The sequence below is a fragment of the Pseudopipra pipra genome, chromosome W (genome assembly GCF_036250125.1).
Source record: "Pseudopipra pipra isolate bDixPip1 chromosome W, bDixPip1.hap1, whole genome shotgun sequence".
NCBI lineage: Eukaryota > Metazoa > Chordata > Aves > Passeriformes > Pipridae > Pseudopipra > Pseudopipra pipra.
Window position 1 is genome coordinate 28,008,915 of NC_087580.1, and position 25,653 is coordinate 28,034,567.

General features: G+C 54.3%; 2 protein-coding genes across 2 annotated transcripts; both read right to left on the reverse strand.

Annotated features, from left to right (window-relative positions):
* Positions 1–9,453: 9,453 nt before the first annotated feature.
* Positions 9,454–10,410, reverse strand: LOC135404946 (olfactory receptor 14J1-like). The gene has a single exon (XM_064639674.1). It carries the CDS (start codon positions 10,408–10,410, stop codon positions 9,454–9,456), a length of 957 nt encoding a protein of 318 aa, XP_064495744.1.
* Positions 10,411–21,462: 11,052 nt separating this feature from the next.
* Positions 21,463–25,129, reverse strand: LOC135404947 (maestro heat-like repeat-containing protein family member 7). Its single transcript, XM_064639675.1, has 11 exons — positions 24,995–25,129; positions 24,556–24,749; positions 24,330–24,467; positions 23,925–24,039; positions 23,616–23,753; positions 23,229–23,405; positions 22,946–23,095; positions 22,686–22,787; positions 22,382–22,484; positions 22,053–22,109; positions 21,463–21,903 (listed from the first exon to the last, which is right to left on the reverse strand). Exons 1-11 carry the CDS (start codon positions 25,127–25,129, stop codon positions 21,797–21,799), a joined length of 1,416 nt encoding a protein of 471 aa, XP_064495745.1. The 3' UTR covers positions 21,463–21,796.
* Between the last annotated feature and the right edge of the window lie 524 nt (positions 25,130–25,653).

Consider the following 25,653-nt stretch of genomic DNA (forward strand, 5'->3'; position numbering starts at 1 on the left):
CAAAACTGTCTTATAGACAGCATCAGTGTCACTTTTCCAGCCTCCTCAGGGTTGCTCTGACATTGCCATCAGAGCCTGCCCAGGCAGAGATGCCCCTGGGCAGTGCCCTGTGCTGCTGGGAGGGCTCTGCAGGGCAGAGTCGAGTCCCCAGGGCTGGGATGGGCTCTGGCAGCACTGGCAGTGTCCAGCTCTGGGCCCAGGGAAGCAGCTGCTGGCAGGGACAGCCCCAGGCAGCAGAGCCCTGGACAGAGAGTGGGGGGAAAGTGCCTCCAAGGCCTGGGGGAGGGGGTGTTCAGGCAACTCTGCTGGGCACTGTGTGCTGGGCCATAGAAATGAGGATTCCTGCAGTGGAAAAAAACCTTCCCCAGATGTGATGGTAAAAATAGAAAACACAGGTACAATTATTCTAAGGACAGACTAAGCTTCTGCTCTGCAGCCCCAGCTCTTCTGAATCATGGGTGTAGAGAGGGAATTTTTGTATTCAAGATGTGTTACAACTGACATTCCTTGTGTGTCTGAGAACTTTACCAAAAAAGTTTTATGTCACACCACAGCAGAGCAAAACAGACTCCTTGGCAGTGAATCTGGCGACATTTGACACATTGATTTCTTTTAGAAATGGAGTGGCTTTTTCACAGAGGTCTGTCTTAACTGTTCCCTGTCCTTTCCTTTTCTGAAACAGATCCTGTGCTAAGAAATAACAAATGTCCAACAGCAGCTCCCTCACCCATTTCCTCCTCCTGGCATTCGCAGACAGGAGGGAGCTGCAGCTCCTGCACTTCTGGCTCTTCCTGGCCATCTCCCTGGCTGCCCTCCTGGCCAACGGCCTCATCCTCAGCGCCACAGCCTGTGACCACCACCTGCACACCCCCATGGGCTTCTTCCTGCTCAACCTCTCCCTCACAGACCTGGGCTGCATCTGCACCACTGTCCCCAAAGCCATGCACAATTTCCTCTGGAACACCACAACCATCTCCTACATGGGATGTGCTGCACAGGCCTTTTTCTTTTATTTCTTCATGTCAGCAGAGTTTTCCCTCCTCATCATCATGTGCTACGACCGCTACGTTGCCATCTGCAAACCCCTGCACTACGGGACCCTCCTGGGCAGCAGAGCTTGTGCCCACATGGCAGCAGCTGCCTGGGCCACTGGCTTTCTCACTGCTCTGCTGCACACAGCCAGTACATTTTCCCTGCCCCTGTGCCAGGGCAATGCCCTGGGCCAGTTCTTCTGTGAAATCCCACACGACCTCAAGCTCTCCTGCTCACACTCAGGCTACCTCAGGGAAATTGGGCTCATTGGGGTTACTGTCTGTTTAGCGTTTGGTTGTTTCATTTTCATTGTTTTCTCCTATGTGCAGATCTTCAGGGCTGTGCTGAGGATCCCCTCTCAGCAGGGAGGGCACAAAGCCTTTTCCACGTGCCTCCCTCACCTGGCTGTGCTCTCCCTGTTTGTCAGCACTGCCACATTTTCCGACCTGAAGCCCCCCTCCATCTCCTCCCCATCCCTGGACCTGGTAGTGGCAGTTCTGTACTCGGTGGTGCCTCCAGCACTGAACCCCCTCATCTACAGCCTCAGGAACCAGGAACTTAAGGATGCCTTGAGGAAAATGATGACTGAATGCTTTTCAAGAGCAACAACCTGCCTTTTTTCTTCTGCGCAACACTCATTGTGTAACCCTTTACTGGCCCAGCCTGCTTTCTAAAGCTTTTGAGAGTGGTGGTGAGGGCCGTTTCCTACATTTTTTCCTCTTTTAATGTTGTTAACACAGAAATTTATTCTTCATCTCATACCTAATGCACTCTCTAATTCTTTGTTTTGACCCACAATTGTGTAAATGAGGAATAATTCTCTGTGTGCATTTAAACAAAGTAAAATTTCCTGCAGCAACTTCTTTGTCAGACCTCCTGCTTTTGTTGTTCTGTACATGAGGAATCACAATCTCTGAGTATAATAAAAGACTTGAATTCTTTTTTCCAGATTATCCCTCCAACAGCAGTGAGAGAAGCGACTCACTGGGGTACTTGAGGGACTGAGGGCTGGTTCAGATGTTCTGTGCTGGTGGCCAGTGGCAAATGGCCTCCAAGTCACCTGCCTGGGGCTCTGCAGCTTGTGAGGGCTCTGATGGCAGGTGAGGACTTGTCTGTAGGAAATCAGGAAGTGCAGGAGAGCACAGAGGATCTGCAGGGACAGCCCATCCCATCCAGTCAGCAGGGAATGGAGCCCTGGAGCAGAATCCTGCCCAGGGTGGAGTCACCAGAGATCAAGTACTAAATCTCCCTGTGAACTGGTAAAGGAGAGTTCTGCAACCCCAAGGGACGCAGCAGGAACAGAGAAAGGACTCTGGCCAGTGACTCGTCTCACCCACAGTGAACTCCCCTTGTGCCTCCCCAGTTCAGGGGGGGCTGTACCAGAGCCAGGGGTGGGCTTTCCAGGAGGGTGTCCTGAAGAACTCTCCAGCCCACAGGCTGCATGGAGTGGAGCCCTGCCCTGCCCTTTGTGCCATTGGAAACAGCCCATGGTCCTGCCCAGCCTTGTTCTTGGCTACTGAGCCTTCCAGGACTATGGCAGAGGGTGGAGAGGAGTGATCCCCATCCTGCTGGGTCTGCTCCCCACCCTGACCAGCATGGCCAGTGCAGGGCCAGCCCAGGGTGCCACAGCCCCTCCCTGTGCAGAGCAGCACCTCCAGCTCAGGGCCCTGCAGGGATCCCAGGCTGGGATATGCAACCGGCCAAGGCAGCCTGGACACACTGACCTGGGCAAAGGGATGTCCCTGGAGAAGAGCAAGGCAGCATTTCTGGGCCTGCAGAGAGGAATCCCTGACACAGAGAAACCTCTTTCTGCAGCCCCCCTGGGGACAGGCTGCTCTGTCCCTGGGCCAGGACTCTGGGCTGGGCTGGGCAGAGGGGCTGGCACTGAGGGGCACAGTCAGGCTGTGCTGGGCATCTCCTGGAGGTGACACCAGAGCTCCTGCAGTTTCCCTGACCTCCATTTCCTCCTGCCATGCTGAGTGTCCAGCCCCTGAGCTGATGGGGATGCTGAGACTCCTCTCTGTGCCCCAGGAGCTGCTGTGCCCTTCAGAGGGGCTGGGGCTGTGGGGGGAGTGCCCAGAGCTCTTCAGCACCCTGGGCTGGGCAGTGCTGTGGGGCCAGACCAGACTGGGCTGCTCCACCCGTTGACCTCTATAATGAAACCACTTCTCATTTTCTCCTGAAGAACCATGAGAACGTGTGTTGTGTCCTGAGCACTAGACTGGAACTGTGGGATAATAGAAAAGGTTTTGGTGTCAGGGATATTGAGAAGGCTGGGCATTGTCACTGGGAGACCTCTCCCAAAGCCTTGCAAAGGCCAGAGCCAGCCCAGAGCTTCCTGGGGCCTTGGCAAAGGCAGACTTGGAACCAGTCTGCAAACAGGGCAGCAAGGAGGGTTGGGAGACTTCCAGACTGGTCAGGCTCAGCAGGGAAGGGGATATGGCAAGTCCTCCTGCAGCCATTCCCAGGCATGGGAAGGACAAGGCAGGGATTGCAGAACCCTTGTGGGAGGAAAAAGAAGGGGATGTTGTGTGCCCAGACTTCATCAAGGCCTTTGACATGGTCTCCTGTGGTCTCCTTAGAGCCAGACTGGTGACAGCTGGACTGGACAAATGAAACGTGGTGAGTGGGAAGTTGAATGACTGATGAGAGTCAAAAGTCATGGCACAAATTCCTCTTGGCAGCAACTCCCAGGTGACATCCAGCCCTTGACCATTCCTATGGAACATCTTTATTATATCTCTGGGTGATGGGATGAAATGCACTTTCCACTCCTTTGTGGATGATGCCAAGTTGCAGCGAGTCTGTGAGAAACCTCATCTGGTTAATGGTGACTTGTACAAAAAATGTGGTCAAGATGACTGAGTTGGATAAACTTGTCCTGCCATCAGGTGCCCAGCAAGGCCCAAGACAATGAAGAAAAAACTCATGGGTAAGAGGAAAGGAAAATCAAAAGGAGGGAATAAGACCAAACACAACCAAACCAAACCCAAACAAACACAGAATGACAGAATATGCTGAGGTGGAAGGGACCCACAAGGATCATCCAGCCCAACCCAACTCTTCCATTGCCATCTGCCCCCACCCCAGCAGGCTCTGGAGCAAAGCACGGCTGAGGTCCAGCACAGCTCTGCTCTGACACAAAGAACCTGCAGTCAGGGACAGGAAGAGGACAAAGTCTTGTTTGACCAGCCTGAGGAATAATGGGATCAAAGACCTCCTCTGTTCCTGGGCACTTGAATGACCCTGTGGATCAGGTTTGGTAGCAGGGAGGGGGCTGCAGGTTTCCCTTAGGGAAGAGGAGATCAAGAGTTGACTCTGTGTGAGAGAGAGCCAGTTTCAGGTGGCTCCAAAATGGACCAGCCAGTGCCCAAAGCTGAGCCAAAAAGCAATTCCAGAGGCACCTCTGTGATCACCCTTTGGAGAAAGGATAAAATCCAGGGTGCTGTAGCCCAGAGAGGAGTGAGAGAAATGTGGGAGAAACAACCCTGCAGGCACCAAGGGGAGTGGAGAAGGAGGAAGAGGGAGAGAGAGCCTTGGTTGGCACCTGGCAGCCAAAAGCCAACCCCCAGCCCTGAGAGCCACAGCTGAGCCCAGCACAAAAGCTCCTTTAGGTCTGGAGGTTCTTTGCAGCAGCTTTTTAGCAGAGCTGCCAGATGGGCCATCAAAGGGAGTGTACATCTGGGTCTGAAACCTGGATGATCCTTGTAAGCCTTGGCTCTGTAGGAAAGAACTATAGAATCCTAAATAGTTTGAATCAGATGGGACCTTTATAAGACATCTAGTCCAATCTCCCACAATGAACAGGTTCACGTTCAACTAGATCAGGTTGCTCAGAGCCCTTTCTAACCCAACCTTGAATGTTTCCAAGGGTGGGGCATCTATGACCTCTCTGGGCAACCTGTGCCAGTGTTTTATCACCTTCAGTGTAAAAAATTTCTTCCTTATATCTAGTTCCAATCTGCTCTTTTTTAGTTGAAAACCATTATCACTTGTCTTATTACAACTAAGTTTGTCCCCATCCTTCTTATAGGTATGGTCTCAGGAGCTCCTGACAAGCCCTGACCAAACCAGCTGAGCAATGAAGAGCCCCTGGACTGGACCAGGGGTGTGGGGAAGTGTCCCTGGACTGGACCAGGTGCTCCTGGATGATAAAGGTGGGAACAATCCGGAGTGGAACAGCTCTGGAACACAGGATAATCAGTCATCCCATGAAAGCCTTGGAACATTACGTGCCTGAATCACAGCCCAAATGGAAAAGTTTGGATACAATTCCCAAATAGTTTGGAAACTCCAGTCATTCCTGACACCAGGATGGAAATTCAGCAGATAACTAAAGCCAGTCACCTTGGGAGCCCACAAGCAGCGGGGCTGAGGGAGGCCCACACATCTCTGCCTGGATGTGGGTGTGAATTGACTGTGGGGTGAATCTATAATTGTTGTGAATCTATAATTCAGTCACTGTTAAAATTGTGGCAAATGCTATTGAATCACTTGAAAACTGTTCAATTGGTCAATGATTAAGTGCTACTAATGTCTTTTACCTCCTTGTCTTTGGATCAAAATCCTTTGTGCCCTAGCCCAAGGCTCTGTGTAAATCATTCTTTTTCATTAAAAAATATATTTTTTTCGTGACTTCCACTTTAAAATCTTCCTGCTTAGCTAAACTACAAAACAACTCCAATTAGCTCTAGAAGTCTTGATGACTTGAAGACAATTAAAAGAAAGGGAAATAATTTGTTTTCCTGTGTTTTAATGGTCCCAAAGTGTGTTTGGAGTTGCATCAGCTGTCAGTCCAAGATGGGCCATGTCAGAACTGGTGAGGTTGGGGGGTGAGGAGCAAGGTTGATCATCCAGGGTCAGTATGGATCTCCTGAGAAGACACTCAGCATCAAGATCACTTGGAGAACACCTTTATCACCTCTTGTCTGAACGTAAAAATAGCCATAATTGAACTAAAAAAAAAAAGTACAAACTTTGAAGACTTGTTTTGAAATTGTTTTGAAGACAATTAAAGGAAAACAAAGAGATCCTGAGGGATTTCTGCATTTTAATGAGCCCACGGTGTGTTTGCAGCCCAGCCCATGATCCTGAGGTACTGAGAGAAGATTGAAGCAGCTGCTGAAGAAGTCAGAAGCCAAAGTCCAAGTGCCTTGAAGCATTGCTGGGCCCCACTGAGGGCAGGCACTGCCAAAGCCTCCCCAGGGACTCCTTGGAGCAGCTCCTTGGAGGCCAGGAGTGCAGGCAGACAAAGGCTCTGGGCAGGCCCCTGCAATGCTGAGCAAAGCCTGCCTTGGTTTTGTGGAGCACAAAGGCCAAGGCCTGAGCCCCAGGCCCTGGCCCAGCAGATCCTGTCCCTCCCGGCTGGCTCAGGGCTGTTTGGGGGCACTGGGATGGGAGGGGGAGGAACAACAAAGGCCAAAACTGGGCAACCCCTGCCAGGCTCCTGAGGGAGGGGCGAGGCAGAAACCAAGGGGAGAACCTGCCAGGAAAGTTGGTTGTGGTGGCCTGAGTGGCAGAGGCAGCTGCCAGAGGCAAGGGGACAAAGGCCTGGGTGCCTTTGGGCCTTGCAGCCCTGCCAGAGCCCTTGGCCACCTCTCCTGCAGGCTGTCCTGCCCTGGCCCTGCTGCTGCTCTGGCCTTGCAGGCTGCACACACCCCTCCTGCTTTCCCACCCCCTCCCAGCAGCATTTCTAGACCCTCCCTGATGTCTCTGCACCAGCTCTGGCTGTTCCCTGGAACACAAAGCCATGGGCTGATCCTGACTCCCTCTGGGTGACCTCTTGCAGCACAAGGGTCCCTGTTGAGTGACATTTCTTTTTCCTCACCTTCAGTCTGAACCTTCAATGCTACTCTTTGTGGAGATTTCATTCTATTTCCAATACAGAGAAAAGCTCCATCCTGTCAAATCTCCTCTAGACCCTCTCCAGTTCTTCCTCATTCCTCCAGAATGGGGAACCTCACAGACAGACAGACCAGTCTGGATGTGGTGACCCCAGGGCTGAGTCCAGGGGGTGACAACTCCCTTGTCTGGGTGCCCACACTCCCCCCAAGGCAGTCCCATGTGCAGTTGGCCTTAAATCAAGGGGCCATTCTGATTCTTTGTAACATCACGGAATCAAGTGGCACCGTGACACTGCAGGGCCTCATGGAACCAAAGGAATGCAGGGACACTGTGGAATCTCATGGAACCAAGGGACCATTGTGACATGCGGGGTCTCTTTGGAACAAAAGGAACCCTGAAATATCTCAGACCCTCCTGGAACCAAGGGCCCACTGTGCCTCCCCAGAACTCCATGGAATCAAGCAGAGCCGCTGCCTCCCCCCCGCCACCACACGGACCGGAGTCGCCGGCTCTGCCCTGCTTGGACACCTCTGGAGTCAGCGTGTTCTTGGGCAGCAAAACTGATCTCAGACCAGAGAGTTTCCCACATTTTGCTTTGCCCCCTCTCTCCTCTGGTTTGTTTTTTGTTCTTTGTTCATTCAGGAGAAAAAGGGGGAAGGGAGACACATGTAGATCCCTGTTTTTATCTGTTTACAAAAGGGAGTTGGGACAGGGGGGGAGAGAGGAAGCAATTTCTCTCTCTGCTGTTGCTTTGAACTCTTCTGTTGGTATTGCTGGTTTTGCTGCTATATTTCTTGTCAGTCAACTGTTATTTTTTTCACTTGTACCTCCTTGTATTTTGTCTCTCTGTACTGGTGGGGAATAAAAGGAGAGTGAGTTCTTTTTATTGGAGTTCCAGCACCAATATGTGTCTTTAAACCAGGACAGGTTGCTCAAGGGTTCCCTGAAATTTGGCATAATTCACAAATGACTAGAAAATACATTTTGTCCCATTATATAGAGAGCTCTTCTGCATTGGTGTTCAAGGGCTGATCACTGAGAGGGATTTCATCAGGAAGTTGCTGCCAAGAGGATTTTGTACCATGGATTTTATCTGACACTCTGCATTCAGCCAACTTCCCATCCATATCTTCCACTTCTTCAGTCCAGCTCTCACCAGTCTGGCCATAAGGTCAGGACACCATGTCAAAGGCCTTGATAAAGTCTGGGCACAAAACATCCCCTTCTTTTGCCTCCCAGAGGGGTTCTGCAATCCCTGCCTTGTCCTTCCCATGCCTGGCAATGGCTGCAGGAGGACTTGCCCTATCCCCTTCCCTGCTGAGCCTGAGCAGTCTGGAACTCTGCCAACCCTCCTTGCTGCCCTGTTTGCAGACTGGTTCCATGTCTGCCTTTGCCAAGGCCCCAGGAAGCTCTGGGATGGCTCTGGCCTTTCCAAGGGTTTGGGAGAGGTCTCCCAGTGACACTGCCCAGCCTTCTCACTATCCCTGACACCAAAACCTTTGCAGCATCACACACTGCCAGAGGAGTGCCCAGGACACAACACAGGTTGTCCTGGTGGTTCTGGAGTATTAGAATTGAGTTCTTCCTCGAGGCCAACCCCTCCAATTGGATATGAGTGCAGCTGAAAGGTTTCCTCAGCATTTTCCCCAGTGCCTCCCTGCCCTGAAGGTTTCTGGCCCTCAGGCTGGAGCTGAGGGGGTTGGGCAGGTGCCTGAGGAGGGGGTAGAACAAGGGCTGTGTCCAACTGTGCCAGGAGGGCTGTGCTGGGCAAGGATGAGGAGGCTGCAGAAAACAGTGGCACTGGGGAGGTGAGAGGAGCAGCTGGAGAGACCTTGTGCCTGCCCACGCTGGGCAGGAGCTGCCCCAGGATGGCAGCTCTGAAGCACTCCCAGGATGTCCCGGGGAACAGGAGGGGAAGACTGGATCTAAAACTGGAACCTGGAAAGCAGAGAGCAGGAGTGTCATGGTGTCACTGCAGGAGAGTTCCAGCCCTGGAGCAAGGTCACACAAGAAGTGACCCAGTCCATGCAGTGGCATCAGAAGATCCCACAGCATCCTGGAGATGCTGGAAGGGAGCCCAGCTCTGCTTCACAAGTTCCCAGGGCCTGTCCCTGCCTGTGCTCCAAGGGCTTCCAGCCCCCAGGACTGTGCTCAGAGAGCACTCAGGCCTTACAGCGAGAAAGGGGCTCAGGAGGACAGTGTGGAAGTGGCAAGAGAGCAGCTCTGCAAAGACCAAGCCCTGCTGCTCCCTGGCAGTGCTGCTGGGCTGGGATTATTGTCCCCTTCCCATTTGCAAATACACCCTGTCCTGCAGTGTGTTGTCCTTTAGGAACATCTGAGAAGAAGGGTCTTGGACAAAGAAGGCACTGCAGGGTCCTTTATTTTGTTTAAATATTCAGAGAGCACAATTCATCATTTTTACATCTCTGGGTCAAATTCAATGGGTAGACACTAAATTAGAAGGCAGATGCATAATAATATTTAATTGCACAGAAAATTATTGCAAGAAGCACCCAATGACCTCCACGAGCAACCTGAGCAGGAAAGCTGGGTCATTAAGGAGTCCCATTCTGAATGCTACACAGCAAAAAACAGGCACTTTATTGCTCCTGAAAAGAATCCAGCCATCATTTTTCTCAGGGCATTTTTGAGCTCCTGATTCCTGAGGCTGTAGATGAAGGGGTTCAGTGCTGGAGGCACCACTGAGTACAGAACTGACAGGGCCAGATCCAGGGATGGGGAGGAGATGGAGGGGGGCTTCAGGTAGGCAAATACGCCAGTGCTGACAAAGATCGAGACCACGGCCAGGTGAGGGAGGCACGTGGAAAAGGCTTTGTGCCATCCCTGCTGAGAGGGGATCCTCAGCACAGCCCTGAAGACCTGCACATAGGAGAACACAATAAAAATTAAGCAACCCAGAAAAGGAAAAGCACTAAAAGCAAGAAGCCCAGTTTCCCTCAGGTACGTGCCTGAGCAAGAGAGCTTGAGGATGTGTGGGATTTCACAGAAGAACTGGCCCAGGGCATTGCCCTGGCACAGGGGCAGGGAAAATGTATTGGCTGTGTGCAGCAGAGCAATGAGAAACCCAGCGGCCCAGGCAGCTGCTGCCATGTGGGCACAAGCTCTGCTGCCCAGGAGGGTCCCGTAGTGCAGGGGTTTGCAGATGGCAACGTAGCGGTCGTAGCACATGATGGTGAGGAGGGAAAACTCTGCTGAGATGAAGAAGAAAAAGAAAAAGACCTGTGCAGCACATCCCTGGTAGGAGATGGTTGTGGTGCCCCAGAGGGAATTGTGCATGGCTTTGGGGACAGTGGTGCAGATGCAGCCCAGGTCTGTGAGGGAGAGGTTGAGCAGGAAGAAGCCCATGGGGGTGTGCAGGTGGTGGTCACAGGCTACGGCGCTGAGGATGAGGCCGTTGGCCAGGAGGGCAGCCAGGGAGATGGCCAGGAAGAGCCAGAAGTGCAGGAGCTGCAGCTCCCTCCTGTCTGCCAATGCCAGGAGGAGGAAGTGGGTGAGGGAGCTGCTGTTGGACATTCGCTGCTTCTTAGCACAGGGTCTGTTCAAAAAAGGAAAGCACAGGGAACAATTAAGACAGCCCCCTGTCAGCAAAGCCAGTGCAGTTTTCAGGGAAATCCCCTCCAAGTCAAGGCATTTCTTTTCTCTGGGTTGTGCTCTCTGAGGGTGCTGTGAGGAGCAGGAGTTCTGCCCATGTGCTACCAAGGACTCAGTTTTTTCTCTGCTGCAGTGCAGACATGGAGCTGGTTTTGGACAGCTCTCATGATTACAGGGGATGTCACATGGAATCAAGCTTTGATGGAAAAGTTCAATTCCTGTACTATTGTCTTGGTGCAATTTGGGCTGCAGAAGGGAGGCACAGTGTGTCTTTAAAATAATTTTGACTGGGTTTTTTGTTACAGTCATAACACCTGGGGGCATTTTCTTAGGCAAATTTTTCTGATGACAAATCTGAAGAGTGTTGAGCCAGGACAGGCAGAAGGGTTGAGCTCTCCGTTGCTTATTGCAGAGCCAGGAGAGCTGCAGTGCCTCTCAGCCTGTTTCCCATCTGCCCTGCACTTTCCCTTGGGCTACCTTGAAGATGACTTCACACACAGATTCATCCTTAAAAACCCCACCAAGATCTGTGCTGAGAGCAGGGCAGTGTGCTGCTTGAAAGGGCAGCTCTATGAAGTGTCCCCTGTGCAAGCCCAGAGGTTCAGATGTGCTGGACAGAGCAGGACAGGAGCCCTCCTGCAGGGAAGGCAAGGGCTGGGACAGGAGAGTGCCCACCCCCAAGGGAAGGCTCAGCACTGCCCAGGATCCTGTGCTCATTTCTGATCCTGCCTGAAATATTCACCTCTGAGAGTAAAAGAGTTTGAATTTCAGTGCAGGCTCCTGAACTGAGAGAACAATGTCTCTGCTACAATGCCTAAGCAGGAAACACACCTCAGGACTAATTCCTTTCTTGTAGCCCCTGTCTTTTTTGAGCTTTGCAAAAAATTCTCCATTCAATATTGTGTAGTGATCTGGAACTTTGAGCAGGTCTGACCCTGCAATAGCAAGACATGGAAAAGATCCCCCCTCAGCTGCCAGGTTTGCTCCTTGCCCACAGCCCTTCTGCCCCAGCCCTGGCAGCAGCTCCCCAGGCCGGCTGAGAGCTGCCCCTGGCAGGCAGCAGAGTCCCTGCCCAGCACAGCACCCTGGGCTGCAGGACCCTGCTCTGCCCCACAGCCCTGGGCACCCCTGGCTGCACCCCCGGCTTCACAGCTCTTCCAACGTGCCCCAAAACAGCCCCTGCTCACCCATCCCATCAGCTGGGGCTGGGCCAGCTTTAGGAGTTCCCTCCAGGAGCTGCCCCTGCACTGCCCTGCAGCCACAGACTCACCATGTGCAGCCCTGCCAAGATTCCTCCTGCAGGGAGCTCTCAGCCACCCTGCCAGTGCTGAGCCCCTTGAAGCTCTGTCTGTGCCCTGCTGGTGTCCCTGAGCTGCCCTGGCAGTGCCCTCAGCCCTGCTGGGCTGTGCAGAGGAGCTGCTCACCAGCAGAGCTGTCTCTTTGAAGCTCTTCTTGCCTGCCAGGAGCACCCTGTGTGTCAGGAGCCTGGCCCAGCTCAGCAGCACAGCAACAGCCCCAGGCATTTCATGACCCTCAGGGGGGTTTGATGTTGTTTACATGACACTCAGTCCCTGAGAGGAAGTTCAAACAACTTCTCAAGAAGTCAAAGTGCGACTGAAACACTAAAGTTTCTTGTAGTGCTAATGAGTCTCACTGAGGGACACAACTGAGAAAGTGTCCTCATGTTCCTGTTAGAGCAGAAAACTGCAGACAGTGATGACAAGGATGGACAAGCAAGGGAAAGGTGGCTCTAATCTGAATAAACCTTGACTTGTTTCCTTAATCCAAAGGGCCAAGCCCTGACCCCCAGCCCCTGGGAAGGCAGATTCTCTCCCTTCCTCATTCCTCAGGGCTCTTCCTGGGGCACTGGGCTGTGGGATGTGCAGTGCCAAGGGCAGGACCATGGGGTGGCACCTGCCAGGCTGCTGAGCAGGGACAAGGAGGCCCTGAGGCCCCAGGGCTGCAAGGGCCACTCCCCTCCTCCTGGCATCAGGGGCACAGACAGCAGCCATGGCCAAAGGCCTGCAGAAGGTGGCTGTGTCAGGGCCTTTCAGTTTCTCCCCATCCCTGTCTCCTCTCCAGCCCAGGCTGTCCTACGGTGTCCATGCCCTGCCCCTTTCCCTGCAGGCTGTCGTCATCCCCCCGGCTGCCCCACCTGGCTGGCACCTTCCTGCACTGACATCTCTGCGTCCTCCCTGGCTCTTCCTGCACACACAAAGCCTTGGGCTCATCCAGACTCCTGCTTTGTGACATATTGCACCACAACACTGACCTCAGAGGGAAATTTCTGACTTCTTTTCACCGGTCTAGGCCACCCCAGCTGCCCTTGGTGGCACTAGTTCTTTCTTAGGCTGTTTTCTGACAGGAAGAAAAGCTCCACCAGCTCTGACACCCCCCCTTCCAGACCTCTCAGGCTACTCCTCTACTGTCCTCAATCTTCACACCCCTGACCCCTGAGTCCTCAGCCTCTATATACGGGTCATGTGCTTGAAGCCCCAAATTCCCTCCTGGGAGATCTCTGGGACCTCTCCAAGGTTTTGGAAGATGAAAATAGAGTGCTCTTATCCCAGGAAACACAGAGGGACACTTTTTTCCAAGGGTTGTCTTGGCAGAATGAGGCACAATCTCTTTACACTTTCTGGCACAAGGGAGCTCTGAGCTCTGGGTACGGAGGGAGGTCCAAGTGCCAACCACTGGAGTGGGAGCTACAAATCATCAGGGCTTGTGTTCTTTGGAGGGCCAGACATTGGTGAGAGTGGGGTGTGTGTGTGCACATGGAAGGACTTGAAGGGCACAATGAACTGTCTCAAAACACTGTCAAAGAAGGAAAATCCCATAAGGCACCACAACACACAAGCACTGGTGGCAAACAGGAAGGCCTTTAATTCCAAGGCCTAAAGGGAGGTGAAGCTTTGGAAGTAGCCCCCAGGACAGAAGTGCACTGTGCAGAGTGTGGGAAAGAGCAGACAGCCCCAACAGGAAGCCAGGGCTGGTAAGGCAGGTCTGGGGAACCCATCCAGACAAAGATTCCCACCTGCAGACTGGAAGCAAAACTCCCACCGTGGCAAGGTGTGGGAAAGGAAGCAAGTCCTTGTACATGTACCAGCCCAAGCTGTGGGAACAGCATCTACCCCCTGAATACCCGGGGTTTGGACTGTATAAAAGTGATAGCCCAGAAGCACAACTTGGGGACCCTCCACTGAGCAGAGCAGGGTGAAGAAGGACCGGTGGGAGCCTCAGGGATCTCCATGGTGTGATACATTTACTTCATCTCTGTCTCTCTCTCTCTGTCTTCCCACCACCCCTTTCTTCTCTCTCTTTCCATTTCTTTCTCTCTCTCCCTCCTATTTACTGTTAAATCAAAGCTGGACTGCTGACTTTGGCACATGGTCTCCTTTGCAGCTGAATTTGGGCAGAGGTGTCTCTTAATAATGGGAACCTGACAGTATCCCTGAGGTTTTACAGTGTGGGAATGGCCACTAGATTCCATGAGGTTCCACAGAGTCACAGAGTCCATTTGGCTTCTTAAGGCTCTGCAGTGTGACAATGGACCCTTGATTCCATGGCTTTGCAAAATGTCTCAGGACTCCTTTGGTTCTAGGAGGCCCCACATATCACAGTGGCCCCTTGGTTCCATGAGATTCCACAGTGTCCCAGGATTCCTTTGGTTCCATGAGCCCTGCAGTGTCACAGTGGCCCCTTGATTCCATGAGGTTCTGAAAAGTCTCAGGGCTCCCTTGGTTCCATGAGGCCCTGCAGTGTCACAGTTGCCTCTGAGTCCCCAAGGTTCCTCAGTGTCACAATGGCCCCTGATTCTACGAGGTCCCAAAATGTCTCAGGGCTCCCTTGGTTCCATGATGCCCTTCATGGAACAATTCTCCCTTGATTTCATGAGATTCCACAGTGTTCCAGGGTTCCTTTGGCTCCAGAAGGCCCTACAGTGTCACAAGGGTCCCTGGGTTCCATAAGGTTCCACAATGTCCTTGCTGGAACACACAGGGCTGTAATGTTGTCACCCCTGCAGAGCTGCCTCCAGCTCTGGGCTCCAGCACAGGAAGGACATGGACCTGTTGGAGCAAGTGCAGAGGAGACCATCAAAGTGATCAGAGGAATGGAGCAGCTCTGCTGTGAGGAAAGGCTGAGAGAAATGGGATTGTTCAGGCTGGAGAAAAGAAGGGTTTGGGGTGACCTAATTGTGGCCTTCCAGTGCCTGAAGGGAGCCAACAAGAAAGATGGAGAGAGACTTTGGACAAGGGCCTGGAGTGACAGGACAAGGGGAATGGCTTCACACAGAGAAAGGGAAGGGTTAGATGGGATATTAGGAAGAATTTCTGGGCTGTGATGGTAGTGAGATCCTGGCAGAGGTTGCTCAGAGAAGTTTTGGCTGCCCCATCCCTGGAAGTGTTCAAGGCCAGGCTGGATGGGGCTCTGAGCTCTGAGTCTAGTGGAAGGTGTCCCTGCCCATGGCAGGGGGTTGGACTGAGATGCTCTTTAAGGTCCCTTCCAACCCAAACCATTCCATGATTCTGTGACTGGTGGGGGATGTGGTGGTTGGAGCCGATGGGCACAGAGACCCCAAAATGATGGAGTTTTCCATTCTGGGTGGAGGAAGGAGAGGGCAGCAGAAGTGACACATTGGACTGCTGGTGGTCAGACTTTGTCCTGTTTGGGAGACTGACTGATCTGGGTGTGAGTGTGGATGTGCTGGAGGGCAGGAAGGCTCTGCAGAGGGATCTGGACAGGCTGGATCAATAAGGCCAAGTGTCAGGGCCTGCCCTTGGGTCCCAACAAGCCCCTGGAAGGCTCCAGGCTGGGGGCAGAGGGGCTGGAGAGCTGCTCAGCAGGAAGGGACTTGGGGGTGCTGCTTGACAGGGGCTGAATATGAGGCAGAGTGTGCCCAGGGGGGCAAGAAGGCCAAGGGCATCGTGGCCTTTGTGGAGAAGAGTGTGACCAGCAGGAGCAGAGAACTGATTGCCTCTCTGTGCTGGGCACTGCTGAGGCCCCACCTGGAGTGCTGTGTCCAGTTCTGGCCCCTCAGTGCCAAAAGGCCCTTGAGGGGCTGGAGCGTGTCCAGAGAAGGGAACGGAGCTGGGGAAGGCTCTGGAAAACATGTCTGCTGAGGGACGGCTGAGGGAACTGGGCTTGTTGAGTCTGGAGAAGGGGAGGCTCAGGGGAGACCTCATTGCTCTCTGCAATGACCTGAAAGGAGGTTTTAGTGGGTGTGGGTGTTGGTCTCTTCTGCAAAGCCTTTAGTGACAGGAAGAGAGAAAATGGCCTTAAGGTGCATCAGGTGAGGCTTAGATTAGATATTCAAAAACACTTTTTCCCCTGAGAGAGTGCTCAGGCATTGGAACAAGTAGCCCAGGGAGGTGGTGGAGTCTCTGGAAGCATTCAGGTGGCATCTGGATGTAGAGCTTTGGGATGGGGTTTAGGGGTGATTCTGGTGGTGCTGGGTTGACAGTTGGACTAGAAGATCTGGAAGGTCTCTTCCAACGTTGATGATTCTGTGATTCTCTGACCTGTCATCCCTGTTTGCAGGTTTGTGCTCTAACAGGACCCTGGGGATGTTTCCTCTGTTGGGTCCACAGAGATTGTTTTGTGTGAGCTTTTTTCCTCTACGATCAAAACAAGGAGTAATTAATGATAAATCCAGGAGATGGCTTTCAAGGAATAACTTGGTCCAGTTTGTCCAACTGTGTCCAAACAGGAGAGGAAAATCTGAAATATTAGAAGCATTAGTTTTTTACCTCATTAGCAGGATATCCAGGGGTGCACCAAATGCCTGCCAGTGAGAAGCACAAGAGACCAGTAGACAGTGACAATATTGTTCTAATGTTAATGTCACTGGAGCACAGAGTGAGATCACATCTGAGTTATGTTTCTTTAATTAGTGATTGGGAATAAAGAGAAATCACATAGTTGATGACACTTTAGGATTTATTTCACACTCTTAACACTAATGTATTTTGCAGCTGGACTTTGAATAAGGTTCCATGGTATATTGCAAATTTCTATCTCAAGTTAACAGTCTACTTCTTCCCAAAGAAATTCTCAGCAGCTAACACCCTTTCATCATCTGGCTCTTTCCCTGATGGCTTGAGCTTGTTGCTCCTTTGGGTAAATACCCATTTGACACAATGCACTGGGCAGCTTCTGCCAAGTGCCACTGAATCTCACTTCTTCCCTTGCCTTGAGGTCGTTGTGCTTTAAGAATCTGGCTGTTCAGATGCTCTGAAATGTCTCTAGTATTTCAATGGGAAGAAGCTTCAAGATGTGCTGTTTGGCACACATGAGAAATGACCTGCCCAGAGAGCCATGGGAATGTAGGTGCTGCTCAGTAATGCCCCTTGACTGGGACAGGCACTGCTGAGGATTTTTTTCCTTCCCCTCTCTGATTCCATTCCCACTGTTTTGTACAGACTCCTTGTGGGAAGACTTTGCACTGTACAGTTTGAGAAGTTAGTGCAGATGTGTGTTTGCAGGCATGTTCCTATTCTGTATTCCCTGATCAAATTCAGTAAACTGATACCTGGCTTGAACTTTTTTTCCCCATAATACTATTTTTATTTATTTCTCCAGAACAGCTTGAGAAAATGAAGGTACACTTAGCCCCAGTTCACTTGCTGCTGTAATCTCTTCACCTTTTTTTCTTTTCCCCTCCCCCAAACTGATGGGTAACTGTGAAACCCAAGGTCAGGAATGTGGTTGGAATTCCAGGCCCCAGTCTGGGGGAGGTGACACTCTCAGTCCCCAGGGGTAGAAGCCAATTGCTTTGTTTATCAACATGCAAAGGACAGCCCAGGATTTCTGGTTCTCCAAGCAGCAGCACTGGCAGGGAAGAGCTGCTGGCTTGGATGGAAGATGGTTGAGAGAAAAGTAGTGATGGCTCACAGGGGGAGAGGAAAAACGTGTTATTTGGGGGTGTAAAGGGGGGGAGATGACAAGCTAACAAGGTAGTGGAAGGCATGTGAACAGGAAAAGGAGGGCTTAGAGGAAGACAGATCAGGACAGAAGGAGAGACCCTCATGTTTCAGCCCCTGAATATCAAATTTCAGGAGATAATGAAGGAAAGTAGAAATGAACCTCACCTGTCCTTTGGTGAGTTTCCAAATGGATCAGCTGTCATATTTTAAGGAGGGTGTATTCCAGGGAACTTAACACAGAAAAGTGACCCCATCAAATGACACATGCATAGGGATTCCTTATGGGTGATTTTTATATGAGAGAACACATACACATGCAAAGATTTGAAAGCATTTGGAATAAAAACTATTGAAAAAGAGCCAAATCTATAAATAGACACTTGGAGAGATACTCAGTACAAACAATATATTTGCATTTTCATGTTTTGCTCATGTGCACATGTAAATCAGTTTGTAGGACCAACACATCTGTTCTAGAACAAGCAGCAGTCACAAGTATTGAGGCCATGTTGTTGAGAACACAGCTGCAATGGGCAGGGCACGTCTCCAGGATGAAGGACCAACCACCCCCTCCTAAGATCCTGCTTTATGGTGAACTTGCCACCGGCTGCCGCAAGAGAGGAGCCCCGAAGAAAAGATACAAGGACTCCCTGAAACAACATCTCAGCCTTGGCCATATTGATCACCATCACTGGTCTACTCTGGCCTCCAATCGTGAGGCCTGGAGACACACCATCTATAACACTGCTGATGCTTTCGAGAAAGCACGCCGGATCACCCTTGAGGAGAAAAGACAACGCAGAAAGAATCTTGCCTTGCAGAATATACCACCTAAGGAGTCTTTCTGCTGTGCCTTTTGCAACCGGACATGTCTATCTTGTATTGGCCTTTTTAGCCACCAACGCGCTTGCAACAAACTTGGGTAGAGCCCTCCCCAAATCTTCGTTCACGAAGCTCAGCCATGACAACTAAAATAAGAAGGATTACTTACAGGGATGGTAAAGGTATGGTCAGTCACACGAATCACAACATCAGGTGCGGCCAAGAAGGGATCTGAGTGACAGGGACACACCATGGCTGAGTCATTAAGCCAGTCAGGAAGAGTTAGCAGATACAGTGAATTCCCCCTAGAACAGTGTCATCCTGATGGGACATCCGGGCAGGGCTTGCTCTGCTCAGCATTCCCTGCCTCCTCTTGGGATTCTTGAGGGAAAGCCTCTGGCAAGTCCTGGCCCAAGGAGACCTGCCACCACCCCAAGTCCTGGCAAGGCTGAAACAGGAGGCCAGGCCCAAAAGAGTTAACTAAGAAATTTGGGCCTGCAAACAAGTTACCAACATCCAAAATGATCTGTGCTCATTCTGTTCTACTTATTGGACCAAAGCTTCAGAGAATAGTACAAGAACATGTAATAGGCCTAGAAGCAATAAATTAGAAATATAACAGGATCAGGTAGACATTGGAATAGGAGAAATAGGCCTGGAGCCAGGGCTTTTCCCAAGTTTCAGTGAGCGGGTCAAGAACAATGGAAAGGAAGAAGGGTCAAGCTGAGGAAGATGAGTTGAAGCCCCTTCCCCTATGGAGGAAGATGGGAACTACCCTCTGAAATGGGGAGCCAAGAGAAGCACCGCCCCAAGCCCCGCCTGAGCTCCACCTATACTCCGCCTATTATTAATATGCATTGATAGATGTTGTAATCACTTGAATATGCATTTAATCATATCTGAAAATTGTATAAAAGTGTTGATTTTCTGAGGAGCCGGCGAGCAAGTTTGTCCAGCGCGAGCTGGCTTGCTCCCAACGTTGAATAAACAAATACCTTGCTGCTTAAAGATAAAAAAGTCTCTGAGCAGTTTTTCAGACCGATTTTTTGGATTCAGGGCTGCTGCCTGTCTCCTGCCCCAAAGAGCTGTGCCCCCAGGGGACTTCTCTGCCAGAGGGCAGCCAAAGCCAAGGGGCACTGAGGTCTGCCCTCTTGCAGGTGGCTGTTGGGAGCGGCAGCTGGAGCAATTAGTGGCAAGACTTGGCATCTGTCAGAAGCTGTTGCTCCTTCCTGGCATGATTTTTGGGTGGAAGTGATTAGCAGCAGCACAAAACCACCATCAGCTGCTGAGTTTCAGAGGACAATTAGATTGGACAGAGAGACTCAAGCTTCCTTGTGTTCTTTTTGCTTGTTTTCTTGCCTTCTGGAAAAAAAATCAGCCCAGTCTCGCATGTTCAACACTCCTGTGTCTGTGTGCTCAGCTGTGGCCAGCAGCTGATGTCCAGTCCATTGGGGAAGTGCAGGGGACAGGGAGAAGTCTGGGATGAGAAGCTGTTGTGTGTCTGCCATGAAGGTGCCACCCGCCTGAAGGAGCAGCCAAGAGAAGTGCTGGAAACAGAGACGTTCTGCCAGTTTCTGCTCTAGGTGGACACAGGGCCCACTTGTTGCCAGGGCTCCCGGAGATTGGATCCGGGAACAAGGCAGGGCCGTGCACTGGTAGGGAATGGGCTCCAGCAGGACCAAAGGAGGAACATCCAGCAGCAAAGTGTGAGCTGGTGAACTGGGCCATCTCTTCAGCAGACACCACGGTGCTTACTTCCCTCCATCCCTGAAGCTCCACCACATGAGGCCCTGCTTTGCTTCAGCTTCTGCCGCTTCTTCCTTTGTTGCCCTCAAGTGCTGGACGTAGAGTTTAGAAGCCCATGCCCGTGTTTTGAAGGTGCTTGCGTGGAGGAGAGGTTGAACAGCTGCAGCCCAAGGCTGGTGTCCCAGCAGAGTCTCTAAGGATGGCACCAGTGGTGCTGGCTGGGGACAGCTGAGTGTGGAAGGTGTGTCCAGCCTCAAGCAGGGCCACTGAAGTCAGTCAGGATGACAGGCTGCAGATGAAGCTGCCAAGGGTTGCTGTGAGGCTGGGGAGTCACTGGAAAGCTGTGGTGGCCACTTGCCCTGAAGCCTTTTGCCAAAGCGGGTGCAATTGTGCCCACAGTCTGCCCATTTTTGGTGTCCTGGCGGGTGTGGGTGCCTGGGTGAGGAGGCCCAGGCGTTGTGGGTGCTGCTGCTCCTGGGCAGCCTCTGGTGCTGTTGTCTGTGGGGCGGAGCCGCTTGGGCAGCAGCGAGTGCGCAGCCCTGCCCGAGGAGCCCAGCGCCCTGCCCGTGGTGGCAGCAGCTCTGTGGGCCCAGAGCTCTGGCTCAGGGGGGTGTCGGCCACAGCCCCGTGGCCTGGGCAGCCGCGGGGGCCCGGGCTGGCCGCCAGCCCTGCCTGTGCCACTTCCCCTCGCCGGCAGCACCCGGCGGACGTGCCCTGGCAGGGCCCCCTTGCCCTCCTTGTCCCCAGCCAGGCCAGCCTGGCCCCCTTGGGGGTGTGCCCACCCTGCTGCTGAGGCCTGGCCTCCAGGGCTTCTGCCACAGGGCTGGGAGAGGCCTCGGGAAAGCACGAGAGCAGCTGGCTGGCAGGGAAGGAGGTGGCTGTCTGGGGGCTGCTTATGGCCTCTGCCCCCCCCCAAAGTCCTGGGGGCTTTTCCCTCCACCCTGCCCCTTGGGGCCTGCGCCCAGTCTGTCCCCTCGCAGCCTTCTGCCACCCATCCACTCCCAGATTCCTCTCAAGGCTTCCTGCTCCCTTGTCCCATCAGGGCCTCCACAGCACCTCACCCCTTCCTGGCCTCCCAGCGCCCCCTCCCCTGCGGGTCTCCCCCAGCCCCGCCAACCTGCCCGGCAGCGGCGCAGCCCTGAAGGAGCTCCAGAGGAGCTGCTCCAGAGGCACTTGGGAGCCCGGAGCAATCCAGCCAGTAACACACAGGCAGGACACAGACGCTGCTTCCTGGCTGGGGAGGGCTTGTGGCCATCTCCAAAGACAAGGTGCTCAGGGTTCCCCACAGCTCCAGCCTCTGCCCCTCCACTCTGATGCAAGCGTTGAGGATCCAGAAGAGCCATCAAAGGCCAAGGGGCTTCTGCCCACTTTTGCTGGCACACTGCACAGTGGGGCAAGTGTTGCTGAGCACAGGGAGCTATTTTCCCCTCTTCCCCAAGGCCCTGTGCACACTGGGCACCAAAAAAAAACTCCTGGGCCTCTGTGCGTGATAACATGTTGGTCATGTTCCCATGCTGGGCTCAAAGGAGGTGCTTGCAGGGAAGAGGCATCTTCCCCACAGGCTCAGGTGGCTCCAGGAGATGGAGCTTCCTGCATCAGTTCTCCACAGAGCTGCAGCAGCACAGGCAGACACTGCCCTGCGGAAAAGGCTGGGTCTGCCATGCTCTGCACAGCCAGTCTTGGAGCTGCTGGAATCTGCAGTAGGGAGCCATCTGTACAGCTCTCAGCACGTAGCAGTGTTGAATTGCCAGGCCTGCCATGGCGAGTCTGATGTCATCTGTCACACTTCTACGGGCTGGAAGAGGCAGCAACGGAGACTACCAGAATGGGAAGAATGAAGTTCTCCGTACAGCTCTGATGATGTGGAGCGTTTGACGGGCCAGGTCTGAGATGGCAGGGCTGTCATCAGTGATGTCTTGAAGGGCTGGAAGAGAAAGGAAGAGAGCCAAGGTGAGAGGCCAGTGGTGTGGTGACGTGAGGAGCCCCTCCTGCCAGGGCCATCCCAGCCAGCTCTTGCCATGGGCAGGAGGGAGCAGGGCCCAAGGGGATCAGCTGGAAGGTGCCCTCGCTCACCTTGGCAGATGAGCTGCATCTCTGGCTGCTCCTGCTTCATGGACCTGGCGGCGATCCCTGGGAACACAGAGCCTGTCAGGCCCCAGAGGCACAGGTCCCTCGCAGCGGCGCTGCCAGCCCGGCCACACGGCCTCCTGCCCTGGCAGGGCTGAGCCCGGGGCCTTCCCGCATGGGGACGCCCCAGGGCTGGGCTGGCACAGGGCGGCAGCAGGCGCTCGGGGCCACTCGGGGCTCCACATGCCCTGGGCCGCATCCTGCTGCCGCTGCAGCAGCCGGGGCTGGGGCCGAGCTGCAGCGGGGTGGGGAGGGACCCCGGCCTTGTGGCTCACCCAGAAACTTGATGGCCAGCTTTCGCAGGGGCTCCTCTGGGCTCTCCAGGAACGGCAGGGCCTGGCGCACGTACTGGCCCACTCGGCTCCTGTCCTTTTCCAGCTGCAAAGAGCGCCAGGGCACGGAGGGAAGGCTGGGCTCAGGCTCTGCCCCTTGGTCGGGCACTCCCAGCCCCCAGCACGGGGCTCCCCTGCCCACAGAGCCCTGAGGCCTGGCCAGCAGCTGCTGGGGCCGGGCTTTGGGGGGAGCGGAGGGCTGGGTGCTCCTGGGAGCCAGGGGCTGGGGCTTTGGGGCCGTCCTTACCAGGCACTCGGGAAACCTCCACGGCTGCTCCATGGTCACCAAGTTCTCAAGATCCCTCCACTTCAGGAACCTGGCTGCACCAAACAGTGCTCTCCGAGAGGCCTGCACAGCAACAGAGAGCGGGCCATGGCACCGCAGCCCAGGGCACAGCACCCACATCCCTGCACCAAGGCCAGGAGGAGGCTGCAGGCGACCATGGGCCAGGGCAGGAGGCACAGCAGCCTCCTGCCATGGGGACAACAGAGCCCACGAGTCCTCACCTCTGCCACACGCTGGTTCTCATCGTGCCAGTTGAAGTAGAATGGCACCAGACTCAGGTACACGTGTGGCTTTAGGCTCTTGCTCCTCTCTGTCGCTTCCATCACCTCCCGGAAGAGGAGCATGGAGAGCTGCTGCAGCTGGCTGTGCTCCTGGTGCAAAGGAAGAGGAAAAGACCTCAGCACTGGCTTCTCCAGGCCCACTGGGGCACAGGCCTGAAAAGACACTGGGCCCAAAGTTTCCTGGCAGCACTCAGTGCCCACGATGAGAGGCACAGAGCCTTACGTTGTCAAAGAGTGGCCGCAGCGCCTCAAGCAACTTCAGGGCTATTGGGCTGGATATTTGGATGATTTTCAAGCCCAGCACATTGATGAACACAGTGAGAGTCATCTCAACCGCGTCCGTGTCTGCATCCTGCAGTAGCTCCAGGAGGCTTTCATTCAGGCTCCGGATGCTCTTAGCCTGTGTGGAACACAATGCTGTGGTGCAGCCCCACGCTGCTGCCGCGGGGCCCAGAGGCCAAAGGTGCATCCTAAAGGAGTTGGGCAGCTGAACGGGGAGGAGGAGAGCTGGGAGCAGCTGCCACAGCTGCCAAAGGCCAGCCAAGGCCAAGCTACTGCCTTGCACAGCCACACGCTGCCGGCCCAGCTTCAGCCCCTGCCCCCTGCTCACCATTGAGGGAGCCTTGCTGAGCACCACCAGGCCTCGGAGCGCCAGGCGACGCCTCTCCGGGCACTGACTGCGCAGGTGCCTGGAAATAATCTGCAGGATGCTGGGCCCATATTGTCTGGGGATCAGGCAGTGCAGGACCTGAAAGGCAGGGAGCAGTGACAGGGTGCCCGGCCGGCAGGAGCCCGGACCCGCCCGGGGCTGGGCCCAGGCAGCAGCACAGGGTGCAGGCACCGTCCCGGGCGGCTGCGGCTGTGAGAGGGCAGAGAGGGGGAGGCAGCTGGGCCAGGCAGCGCTCGCCATCAGGCTCACCTCCACCAGGAACGCCAGGGCAGGCAGTTCCCACAGGGGCTCTCCCCTGCTGAGCCGCGGGAGCAGGCTGACGGCGATGCTGCGACCGAAGGAGCAGGAGACATGGCACAGCTCCCTGCAAGGGGGAATAAAGGTGCCAGAGACCCTGAGCCAGGTGGGCAAAGCTCTCCTGGGACTGACTCACACAGGCCTGGTCTTTGGCCACCAGCCCAGGAGAGGATGTGGGCACTTTGGGAGGTGGCTCCTCCTGTGCAGCTGCCCCTCTCCGCCTTTTCCACTCTGCTCAGCCATCCCTGGCTGCCAAGGCCCTCTGGCCCAGCAGCACGGGCACTGTGAGGGGTGGCCTGTGCACAGGGCAGAAATGACCTGTGGGGGTGTGGGGCAGTGGGGAGAAAGGGCTCTTACCTGGCCAGCAGACCCACTGCATAGTGGTGGCTGTCAGCTTTGAGGAGCATGTCCCAGCCACACTTGCGACCGATCGCCATCAGCACGTCCTCATCCAGCAGCTGGCGCAGCAGGGCTTTAACAGTCTGCACTGCAAACCTGTGTGCAGAGCACAGCCCAGGTCAGGCACAGAGCCCTGGCCTCAGCCCCAAGGGTGTGGCAGGGAGAGGGGACTGGGATGGAGCACCTGTTGGGGTTGGGGGGAAGGCTGCGCTGCTCCCGGCATCGCCTCCAGAAGGTCTCGACCTCCTCTGACATCTCCTCTGTGCTGATGAAAACTTGGAAGAGCAGAGTCAGAAGGAGGCGCGGGAAATTGTCCTTCACTGCACTTGGGCACCAGGAGTGGGACAGCTGGAGGATCTCCCAGAGTGCCACAGTTGCCTGCCAAAGACAAAGCACCCAGAGACAGCTCTCAGGGCCCAGATGTCCATGTGGCAGGGCCCAAACGTGGCAGGGACAGGCCAGGGGAGACACAGGGGGATCCCCCAGCCTGGTGTCCCTGAACCTGCCCCTAAGCCAGGCTTGCAGCCCAGTGCCTGGGGCAGGGAGAAGCAGGGGTGAGGGAGGATGGAAAGGCGTCCCAGAGGCAACCTGGGAGCGAGCAGAGGCCAGCTCAAGAAACTCACAGCCAGGGCAAAGACATCCCTCTCATCCCCATCAGAGGTGCGTCTCCTGTGCGCTGGCCAGTATTCCAGCACATGGAAGAGGATCTGCAGCACTGGCTCCTTAGTCCAGCTGGAGGAGATGAGCGTCTTCCACATGGTGCGAGCAGCTCTGTGGAGTCACAACTCTGGTTCAGGGGGGTCTGGGACACAGCTCTGTGGCCTGGGCAGCTGCAGGGCCCAGGTGACAGAGCCACGGTGCCTTGTGGGGCAGGGAGGCAGGCTGGCCTCAGGATTGGAGGCTGACATGCCAAAGCTGGCAAAGACAGGAGCTGGAGTGTCCTGGAAGTCTCCATGTCTCTGGCACACCATTTGGGACAGGCTGTCCAGGGGGATGGGGTCTAAAGGCAGGTGAGCCTTCAAGGCAGGTGGGCCCCATACCTGTCACAGGCTGGGGCAGAGCGCAGCAGGGTCACTGCGACATCCGTGGGGTGTGCCTTGGTCAGCAGGACCAGAGTCTTGTCCAGCCTGTGCTCATCAGATACATTGGACGTGAGCCACTGATGGATGCACCTGACTATGGTCGGCACCTGGAGGGGACACGGGGGACAGTTGGAGAGCTGCCAGAGCCAGTAACTTGCCCAGCTTCCCCCAAGAAGTGCTCCCCTTGCCACCAATCTCTG